This window comes from Acomys russatus, chromosome 10, assembly GCF_903995435.1.
Source record: "Acomys russatus chromosome 10, mAcoRus1.1, whole genome shotgun sequence".
Taxonomy (NCBI): Eukaryota; Metazoa; Chordata; class Mammalia; order Rodentia; family Muridae; genus Acomys; species Acomys russatus.
The window spans coordinates 7,175,156-7,186,393 of record NC_067146.1 but is presented as its reverse complement, the minus strand read 5'-3'; the positions used below and the strand labels follow the sequence as shown (position 1 = coordinate 7,186,393).

Here is an 11,238-nt window from a genome sequence, read left to right as displayed (position 1 = left end):
CAGCACATTTTGTTGGGTTTTCAAAACTGAAACCATCCCCCCCCCCCTTTTCGGCTGAGAGTCCGCAGTTCAGGGGCGATTAGCGTGGGCTTTGTAAAGGCTCCCAGGATAGTCTAGCTGCTCGCCTGGCACGAGACCCGCCACCTCACCCCTACCCTGGTTTAGTAATGCCAGGGGACCCCCAAAGGAGTCTGACTGTTATCACAATTGCCAGCGTGCTTGGAACAATGTGCATTCCTGGGCCTCAGCTTTACAGAGGTTTTGGGTTCCAAGACTCTTGCATCTCACTCTCCTGCTTCCCCGCGATGGCCGTCAGAGGGCGCTGCGGCTCCGCGAGTCGCTTCCGGGCATGGAGAGGGCGGGGCGTAAACCGGAACCTGACGGCGGGTTCCGCCCTCGCGCTGGGGAGGAGTCCCGGAGTCTTGCTGGAGTTGAAGCACCTTTCTCACCCTCCTCGCCCTCCCCACCGACATCATGCTCCAGTTCCTGGTGAGTGGGGCCTCCGAAGATCGAGCCCCGCGGTCGCCTCGTCCTGCCGGGGTCCCGGGTCGGCGGTGCACGGCTCTGGACTTGGGGCTCGAGCTGGTCGCCGCCCCTCCGGGTAGCTCGCGCAGCTTTCCTCCAGTCTCCTCCCAAGTCCTTTGGTCTTTGCTGGGTTTACATGCAATCCTTCAAGTTCCGAAAACTTTGAGGTGTCAGGGTGATTGGTGCGTTTTCAAGACCACTTACTGTGAGCTCTTTGAGTTATCCTCGTACTAAGTTTGGTCAGAGAAGTCCTTAATGACTTGGCTCCCGCCCCACCACACCCCATTTTGGCCTGGTGGTTGGCTTTTTTGAGACCCTAGAGTGCCACCTCACGAGGTCCGAGCGAAAGACTCCCGGAGCCCTCTTTAGATCTTAGAGTTTGCACGCTTTGAGGAGTGAGTCAGACTGCCCTACAAGTAATTTTTGTAGAACCTCCCTTTTTTGGGAGGGGAGTGTAAAAGTATTTCCTTTTTGAGTTAACAGGGTTTCTGGCAGAAATCGAGTATTTCTAAAATGGCCTGTTGAGCATTCCCGGAGAACTTGCCAGTCAAACTTTCAGATGAAAGTTTTCCAACTTGTTGTTTCATCCCCTAATGAAACTGATATCCTCTTTTTTTTTTTTTTTTTTTAAAGATGGTCAGTGGCCGCCTGGTGCTCTGGGAATGAGTTTTAACCCAGTTAGCCCAAGCAAGATTGTTGACATAACTGCGCCGGGAAGACTGCTGCTCCCTTTGCCTCTGAGGGTTTCTCCAGAGTCCTAACTAGGTGTTAGCTAGGACGGAGAAGTAATGAACAGCCATTTATTTGTTAGGAATCACTTTGAAAAGCAGCATCAAGCAGCTAGGGTAAGACGACACGGGTTATAGTCTTAATGAGTCTGTTTGGTGTGGGGCTAAACCGCTCTGTACTAATGGGGGTTTTGAGAACTCAGATTTGTCAACATTTAAGATTCTGAAGCCAACCATTTAGATGCTTAGCTGAAATGTAACTGTTGTTCTTTTGTCGTGAGTCGGTCCCCTCCACGTTGTAGATAAAGATGGGCAATGGTGGAATCAATTTTCGTGTTGTGGAACTTGGTCAAACTCTCTTAACTTGTGCGTATATTGCTCTTTACGTGAGCCGAGCTGTTTCACCTACAAAACACTGGCCATCGTGGCCTAATGGTTAAGAGTTTAGAACCACACTTGAATTTGTACCCAAACCTTGTTCTCAGGATGTGGGGGGGGGGGGTTGGCTGGATTACTTAAATTTTCTGTGCTTCAGTTTGTACCTTGGGAGGTCTCAGAAGGAGCCAACACATTAAACACTGGCACTCAATAAAGGCTGAGAGACTGACTGCCCTTTCTTCTTTGTAAGGTATCAGAAATGGTAATTGGCCTCCCACAGACAGATGATAGGACAGGGTCTGGTGTGACTCCGTACATTGTAACCCTCTGAGATGTTTCCTTGGTTGTGTCTAGGGGTCTGTTGAAATGTTGTGCATTTGATTGGTGTTGCTTGTATGGCCCTCTCCTTGGATTTAAAGGGATACCCACTATCGCTGTTTCCACACTGCATTCCTCGCCTCACTCCAGCTTGGCTGTAGTTAAAACAACAACAGGACAACTAGATGGACATTCAGTTAGGAGCCCTGCTGTGGCTTGTCACAGCACCTGTAGTTCTGCTCCAGTTGTCTGTAATCCTTGCCCAGCCACTGTAACTTAGAGCACACCCTCCTGAACTCATCCCCTTTTCAGTGTTGGGGGCCTGCGTACTTGTGCTGTCTGGGTCCTGGCATGCTGTAACTCAGAATCAAGAGTGAGGGTGGCCCGCATCTGTCTCTGTAACCTTGCTAGTGTGGAGTCAAGAGTGAGGGTGGCCCGCATCTGTCTCTGTAACCTTGCTGGTGCTCACTGGCTGCTGCTTTCTTCTCTTAGTTGCCCTGAGTTGCTCAAGCCTGGGTCTTGAGCTGGCTGGGCTCTTGCATTTACCCTTAGGGGGTGTGTTCTGTGTCAAGCTGTCTCCTTTGACATCTTCACTCACAGCTTCCAGAACTACCTTGAGTGCCTTTCTGTGTGGTCAGATCCCCAGTATCAACTGTCAACGTCTCTTGTTTGCCTCTCTCTCAGACTCTACCCATCTGGATCAATTACTCCTTTTTCCCTACACTTAGCTCCCACATTTGAAATGTTGACATGCTCTTTGACTTCTTTCTTTTTTTTAAAGATTTGTTTATTTATTATGTATACAGTGCACATCAGATCACGTTATAGATGGTTCTGAGCCACCATGTGGTTGCTGGGAATTGAACTCAGGCCCTCTGGAAGAGCAGACAGTGCCCTTACCCTCTGAGCCATCTCTTTTATTATTCATTTTATTCATTAAAATGGTTTCATTGTTGATATCCTATGCCTGACATCTGTATTCACTTGTTGATGCTGTCTTTTCTTAAAAATCATGTAATACAGTAGGTGAATTATCAGTTTAGCAAAGATTCTTTCTTAAATCACAGTTATTTATTTATCTACTTATTACTGTGTCTGCCTCTACCGGGGGCAGGGGAGGGGGTGGGCATGTACCTTCCAGAAGTTGGTTCTGCTTCCCCCATGTGGGTTCTGGAGGTTGAACTCAGGTTGTCAGGCTTGGTGGCAAGGGTGTTCCCCTGCTGAGCCACTTTCCAGGCTGGAGCTACTGTGTAGTATTGAGTAGGATCTCTAATTACTCTCTGCCTCAGTTTCCCCAGCATAAAGCTAGGCAATTAATAGTGGCTTCATGAGGTTGTGAGGCCCAGGAGTTAACGAGAGCGCCAGAACGTCGCCTTTCATGTGGCCATCAGGTCTCCAGGCTTGCTGTGTTCAGGGTGAGTCATTTGCTTGATGCTCTTGCCTGATGCTCTCCAAGCAGCAGCAGTAGCCAGCTGCGGCGGAGTTCAGGCTGTGAGCTAGAGGGTCCCCCGCTCTGGCTGACGCGAAAGGGACGCAGTCAACACTTAGTGACTGATTTCATTTACAGTCAGCCTTCCATACTGCTGAGCCCATCTGCACACTTAACTATCCATGGGTGGAACATGTTAGGAGACAATTGCCTGTGTGTGGCATGTGTACCGCTTCCGTGCCATTCCTAAATAGCACAGTGGGATGGACTGTCTCCGAAGCTGCTCGCTGCAGTAGGTGTTCTGAGTGATCTAAAGTGATAGAGCGTGCTGGAGGTTTCTGTTCAGTTGCGCAACCAGCTTGAACAGTGCAGATGTTGGTGTGGGGGTGTCCTGGAACAGATCCCCTCATTAGTTTTAGGTCTTCTTTTTTCACGGAATTACTGTTGTTAGTTATAAGACAGTGGGATATTTGCTCCAGCTTCTTTCAGGGCTGGCACTTTTTTCAGCAGGATTTTTCATGTGCCACTGTTGAATATTAGCATGTTAAGCAGTTAATTATTTTTCTTGTTTTTTTTTCTTTCTTCATATATTGTCTAAGCAATATTATTGAATATAAAACATAGATAACCTCTTAAAAAGATGCTTTCTAGGAAGCATTGAAGGGTTTTAGGTTTACTGCCCAGAATGTAGGTTTTTTGTTGTTGTTGTTGCTTTTTTGCTTTTTTCTACTTGCAGCAGCTATAAAACATGTGATGATAGTTTTCATACCAAGTTTAAGAATTAAGACACAGAGATGGTGGTGTGCGTATGTGCCTCCTTGGGAAGGCTTCTGATTGCTCCTTTTGAATCTGAACTATAACTCCAGGCTTGGGGATCTGATGTCTTCTTTTGGCCTCTGTGAGTACTGCACGCAAGTGGTGTACGTTATACATGTGGTAAGACACCCATCAGGTAAAATAACTAACGTTTAAAAATACTTTATCAACTTAACTTTTTATTAATTCTAGTTAGTTAATGTATAGTTTTGAGTTGTCAATGTTCTTACCATAAACTAAATATCATTTTTAGGTTTCCTTTTCAATACTAACATGTGGTATATTTGCGTAATAATGTATTTAAGATTTATTTTTATTATTTTAAGTGTGTTTGTGCACACATGTGGGTGTGTGCACGCCTGGAGGGCAGAGGTGTTAGGTTCTCTGGTGAGTTACAGGTAGTCTTGAGCTGCATGATGTAGGTGAGCTAGGAACAGCCCGTTCTCTGAGCCGCCGAGCCATCTCTCCAGAAACCCCTCTCAGTGACTTGGGCTTGGCTATGCTATTTTTGAAAATATAATTTGATGAGTCACAGTTCGGACTTGTCAGCCACTCTGGGCCTTTGCCAGGAGCCACGCAGATAAACATTGTGGTTTTATTTGCTGATCTCCAGACACAGCAACTTTCTGAAGGGGCGGGGCTTGAGCCGATGGCAGATGGCCCTGTTCCTTGTAGCGGCTGGTGCTTCTTCAGGGTTAGTGGATAAAGTGTAGTTGACGATGTGTTCGTGTGTTAGGAAAGGACATTGACAGTAGTTTTGGGCTCCTCGTGTGCAGACTCCCCACTCATTTGGCTGATTGCCATTTGCTCTTCTGGACTTTAGTTCTTTGTAACAAAGCCCAGTGCAGAAGGCACAAAGTTGCCTTTGGTTTCTTCCAGTTTCATCCCAGGTTGCTGACATTATTTTATCAATTTTTTGTTTTCGTTTTGGCATTGAGACAGGACTTTACCCATTTAATGTATGTAATCCATTGCTTTCCTATGCTCAGATTTTGTAGCCACCACCCCTGTCTGAGTTTATATAAAAAGAAACTGAAAAGTGTAAGGATTCATTTTTCATTTCCCTCTTCAACCTGGACAGTCACTGGTTGATTACTTTGTATCATTGTGGAATGGTCTGGTGTGTGTGTGTGTGTGTGTGTGTGTGCGTGTGTGTGTGCGTGTGTGTGTGTAATCATACAACATAAGGTCTTTTCTGACTGGCCCTGACAACACTATCAAGGCTGGTCTGTAGTACAGCCTGGATCAGTGAATGCTTCATTTCTTCTTATGATGTCTGCAACGTTTGCTTAGTCAACTCACCAGTTGTTTCCGCCTTTGGTTCTTAGGAGTGGTTAACCAGGAATATTGATGCAGGCATTTCTGTGGGGGCTTACGTTTTCTGCTTTTTGGTGTATACCCACACTGGAGCTGTCACATCATAGAACTCTGCACTCAGCTCTTTGAGAAGCGGCCTGATGGTTTTCCAGACTGGCTGTGCAGTTGCACACCAGCAGAGTAGAGTATACAAACCCTCAGGCTCCGTGTCTTGCCAGTATTTGTTATTCATTTTTGTTTTGTTTTTGTTTGGAGTCAAGCCATCTTAGTGTGTGTGCCATGGCTCCTCATGGTTGTGATTTGCATTTTCTCAGTGACTAACTGATGTCAAACATTCTCTTTAAATTGAATTATGTTTCTCTGTCATTTATTTGTGAAAGATCTTTATTTGGACAAAAATGCCATCAGATATGTGCTTTGCAAATAATTCTATTTTGTGGTTTGTCCTTTCTCTTTGATGGTATCATTTGAAAGGCAAACATTTTACAATTTTTATTTATTTCGTGTGTGTGTGTGTGTGTGTGTGTGTGTGTGTGTGTGTGTGTGTGTATACATGAATATGCAGGGCTACGTGGCTGTGCGTGCAGATGTCAGGGGTCAGGTTTAGACTTACTTTTCTTGCCTTTTCCTACCTATTGACCATCTCCTGAAGCATGCACGCTTTTCTGACCTCCTAGGTTCTCCATCGTTTCTCTGAATGAGTGACACTTCTCACATCCTGCTGTGCATCGTATTTAAAATGTCTCGTTATAGCATTCTGAAAGTAGACTAGGGTGGCGTCTATAAAGGCCCGTGGGTTTGGTTTTGTTTTGTGTTCTAAAATAACTGTTCCTTTCTCTTGTGCCCCAACGCTTGGTGACATTGCCAAAATAGAGCCACACTGTATAGCCCATGTTTATTTTGAGACACACGTAGTAAGGATCAGGAATTCTAAGTGTGAGCTGCAACATTTCAGTGTTGGCTGTGTTAGAGGTCAGGAGGTGCAGCTCAGCAAAGCTGGGGCAGGCTGAGGGGGCTCCTCTCGGGGTGTGCAGAGGGCTCCCAAGCAGCCAGAGCTCTTCACGTTTTCTCAGTCCCATTTTCTTTGTGTTAAGTATTAGGATTAGCATCCTCAAGGATTTCCCCCCTCCTTTCAAGTTTTGTCTCAAATTTAATTATTTCTCTGGATTTAAAAAAACTCATGGTTTGAATCAACTAGAGCGAGGAGGAAAACAAAAAGCAATTATGCTTCTCTTTGCCACTGTGGATATGATTTTTTAAAAGCACCAGAAAATGGTCAGCGATTAGGAACTGGACAGCTTCTTTTGTGGTCCTTGTAACAGCAAACCAACTTAAAATTGCTTTTGGAACTCAAAGGCTAAGTATAGCAGAGACCCAGTTGTGTTTCTTGTTTTTTGTTTTTTCACCCCTAGGGTTTATTTTCACTGTTTTTAATGGGTGGGGTGCAGTATGTTCACAGGCATGCGGATCATAGTAAGGTCTAGGTTATTGCTGGAGTTGGTTGGAGCTGACTAACATGGTGGTGGGGACTGAACTCTGGTCCTCTGGTCCTTGGCAGTGCTTGTAACTGCTGGTCCATCTCTCCAGTGCCCCATCTGTGCCTCACGTGCGTCTAGTGGGAAGATCATGCATGATTGATAGACAGCACATTAAATGCTGTCCTTTGACTTCTGCTTTAACTTCTCTATTGAGATCAAGCAGAAACAGCACTGTTTAAACAAAATAATGGGGAAAAAAAGTAGACGCCAATTTGAACTTATTAAGTTAGAAATTAGCCTGCAGTTGCGAGCTCTGAAGTAAAAAGTCACTGGGGGAAAGCAGAATTTTCATTAAAGTGCAAAGCAGTGCGACTCTGGTCCACTATGTATAGGGGGTATTCTAGATTTTCAGGCAAATACTCACCCAGCGGAACAAACATTTACAGATCTCTAAAAATCGTTCCTGTCCCGTTTGTCATTGAGTGGGAGCCACAGACCTTACGTGTCCTGCCCTTTAGTCCGCACCATGGCGTTGTGCTAGGCTCAGTGACGTGTCACAGTTCCCTGCTCTCTTCTGCCCCTGCGGTCCTGAGTTTCTGAGTAGCTCAAGTTGTCCAGTGCTGCTTGTGGGAATACCTGGGCAAACCGCTGTAGTTCTTTTGAAATATGGAGAGACTGAACTCTGAGAGTCTCTTTCTTTTCTAAACTTTTTTTTATTCAAATGAATTCTTTTGTTTGTTGTTGTTTTGAGACCAAGTCTTGCTGTGTAGGTGTGGATTGGGACTCTGGCTGTGTAGATGGGACTTTCTGTGTAGACCAGGATGGCCTCTGCTTGCCGAGGATCCTCTGCCTCTGTCTCCTGAATGCTGCACGGCAAGAGTGGGCCACCATGCCAGCCTCAGCGGGTGTGCGTAACTGACTACTGTTCTTTATCAGCTGTGGACAGGAGTAACAGCACCTACAACAAATAAATAGTAACAAAATCAGAACCATACTTTGGTTTCTAGACCTCCATTCAGGACTTTATGGGGGCTCTCAGGAGATACGGGAAACTTGCTTGTAGCCACCATTTATTCTAGTGTGGGCTTTCTAATGCTGGTGCATAGCATACGTGTGTGTGTGGTTGTGTCATAGAAAGATGTGACACTCTGAGCATTCACCTGCCAGGTTCTTCTCGGGGAGATGTAGCCCGTGTGGCCAGCTTGGTTGGCTGTTCACGACGGCGTCATTGCAGCGTAACTCTCCTGCTCTGTTCTTTCAGCTCGGATTCACTTTGGGCAACGTGGTTGGAATGTACCTGGCTCAGAACTATGACGTAAGTGGCCCTGTTCATGCCTTTTTTGGCTTCCTGTAACTGTTTCATGCTTGTCTTTCTCTCGCAGGGTGGTTTGCCTATTAGAATCAATGAGGTCCTTAAGAGTGAGTCCTTAATTTCATAGATAGCTTTTCTGTGGTTAGAAAAAGTAACTGGCCAGGCGGTGGTGGCGCACGCCTTCAATCCCAGCCCTCGGGAGGCAGAGGCAGGCGGATCTCTGTGGGTTCAAGGCCAGCCTGCTCTACAAAGAGAGTCCAGCACAGTCAGGGCTAACACAGAGAGACCCTGTCTCAAAAAAACAAAAGAGAAAACGTAACTGAGCTCACAGAAGCGCGCATGCCCCATAAGCCACAGGAGCGTTGCGGATGTGCACTTAGAGAGCATGCCTGTGTACAGAAGACAGTTTGCTGAAGTGGGGCGTTCCGTCAGCCTCCCTGCAAGGACAAGGTGTAGAAAACGGGGTGTCACAACCAGGCAGGGATCCGAAAGACAAGGGGCTGTATTTTCTTCTGTACTAAGAGTTTTAATGAATGTCGTTTTCTAGCCGGGGGCCTTGTTGCTTTATCACTTGTTGCATATAGATATATATATATCTTAGCTGGCCCTGAGTTGAAGGGCCGAGTGTGTAGCTAAAGGGAGAGTTGGGCCTGACTCTGGAGAGGGAGCCTAGCTTACGTACGTAGGTGTGAAGCCAGGAAGTACACCACTGAGTGTGTCTCCTCCAGAGGAACTCAAAGCCATGGCGAAGCCATTTGTCCTTAAAGAAAAAGACGTGGAAGAATATTCGTTATTCTTTATATCTATAAAAATTGTAATGCTCCTTTTTTCTTTTTAAAGATGCCAAACCTGGCTAAAAAGCTCGAAGAGATTAAAAAGGACCTGGAAGCCAAGAAGAAACCCCCCAGTTCCTGATGTCCGCCTGGCACTGCATTTGAACCCACCAATTCCGTCCTGAGGGGCCTGCCTCCTTCCTAGCCACATCCAAAGCCGTTTTCCTCTTTGGTCTCAGACCCTGCGTGTTGCCTCAGAGCCAGCACAGGCCGGAAGTCGGGGTAGCTCTGTTTCCAGCAGCCTCCCTTCCTCCTGTGTCTTCCGTCCAGCTGCTTCTGAGTCCTAAGGCTGGGACTGTGGTGCTAGGTTAGCAAACCCAACCGTTACTAGCACTCGCTCACCTGTATTTTGGGAGTTCTACCACCTGTTCTCAGGAGAAAAATGAATGGATTTGGATAGCTGCTTTTACTGCCTAGCAGTTATAATAGGAGCTTGCTAGACAAACTATATTTTGTTGTTAAAGTATTAAAGTCAGAACCTTCAAGCCAGTTTCTGGCGAATTACCCATTTATTTTATATTGTCATCAAGGCGCTCCATGATTGATAATTCAACCAATAAATCATTTGCTGGCCATTAACCAAGAAACTATTTTATCAACTCTGTAAAAAACTGGGAAAATTTAAAACATTCAAAATAATGGTTGTTTGAGGAAAGTTCATTTTGTTTCCTCTGTGTTTTTCCTTAATGATATAGTTGAACTGACTCTGCCATAAAAAATTCTATTTTTCATGCTTGCACTTGACATGACAGGTGAATAAGTGAGAAGCTGTTGATAAAAGAATGTCATTTTTTTATATTAAAATATGTACTAACTATATAACTTTATAGTGATTCCCCTCAGAAATGTGGTCCAAATGTGTGATAAAATGAGTCTCTTGGGGGAACTTCTGCTACTTTCCACAGTTGAAGCCCCCTCCCCATCAGAATGGATCATCAGTTATCATCATCTCTTTGTTAAAAGAGAGTCTCTCAGTGTTACCCAGGGTGATATTGAACTCCTGGGTTCAAGCAATCCTCCTGCCGTAGCCTCCAGGTGCTGGGACTACAGGTGTGTACCATGGTGTCCAGCCTACTCCATAATTTTTTTTTTTTTTTTTAACTAAAAAGCATTTTAAAAACTAACTGTTCCCACAGGAGATGATATGAAAGTGATTTTGCGTGAAGGTCTTTTCTAACCTCTGTTTTGTTCCCAGGTACTATTTTTCAGGCAATCCCAGTGCCCGTTTCCTGTGTTCCTTTGGGAGAGAGTGTCTAAAAGCAATAGCTGGTGACAGACTATCTATCTACCTATATATATACACACAGAGAAGAAGCATATATGTATGAGTGGATATATGCTTTTTGTCTCTTCCTTTCATTTTTGTTTGTTTGACACAAGTGTCATGAAGCCCATGCTTTATAGTCAAGGATGACCTTGAACTTCTGGTCTTCCTGCCTCTGCCTCCCACCTGCAGGACTTATAGGTGTCTACCACTGTGCCCAGTTGCTCTTTTTAAAGTTCTGTCTCTCTGTCTTTCTGTCTCTGTCTCTGTCTCTCTGTCTTTCTGTCTCTGTCTCTGTCTCTCTGTCTGTCTGTCTGTCTGTCTCTCTCTGTCTCTGTCTCTGTCTCTCTCAGCTTGATTTTTGAGAGAGGGTCTCACTATGTAGCCTTGGCTGTCCTGGAACTTTGTAGATCAGGCTAGCCTCAAACTCACAGAGATCCACCTGCCTTGGCCTCCTGAGTGCTGGGGTTAACAGTGGTTCCATCTTGCTTGGCTTGCTTCCTTACTGTTAATGGAGAACTTTCCATGTCACTGTGTTAATGTTCGCCTTACCTGTTTGCTCATATGTAAGCTTCCACTGAATGGGTATTTCATAGCCAAACGTGCTACTGATAGGTGGTGTTCTTTTGCAGGTGTGCTGTCCACATCCGCCCAGAGCATAGCTGTACGACACACCCCTAACAGTCTAGTTCGCATTAAGACGGAGTGTCTTGTTTCTGAGGGCTTGCTGGGCAACTTTGCTGATAGTACCTTCATGAAGATACTTAGCAGACAACAACGCACAAGGATGACTTAGAGACACCTGTTCCCATATGGGAGTCAGAACATGATGCTCCTACT

General features: G+C 45.5%; 1 protein-coding gene across 1 annotated transcript; it reads left to right on the top strand.

Annotated features, from left to right (window-relative positions):
• Positions 1-392: 392 nt before the first annotated feature.
• Positions 393-10,185, top strand: Stmp1 (short transmembrane mitochondrial protein 1). Its single transcript, XM_051151738.1, has 3 exons — positions 393-489; positions 8,251-8,304; positions 9,142-10,185. Exons 1-3 carry the CDS (start codon positions 475-477, stop codon positions 9,214-9,216), a joined length of 144 nt encoding a protein of 47 aa, XP_051007695.1. The 5' UTR covers positions 393-474; the 3' UTR covers positions 9,217-10,185.
• The last annotated feature ends 1,053 nt before the right edge of the window (positions 10,186-11,238 follow it).

What these genes read in the sequence shown, in the direction of transcription:
- Stmp1 (XM_051151738.1), top strand. An exon ending in ACCTGGCTCAGAACTATGAC is followed by an intron (nt 8,305 to 9,141) that starts GTAAGTGGCCCT and finishes TTCTTTTTAAAG; the next exon opens with ATGCCAAACCTGGCTAAAAA.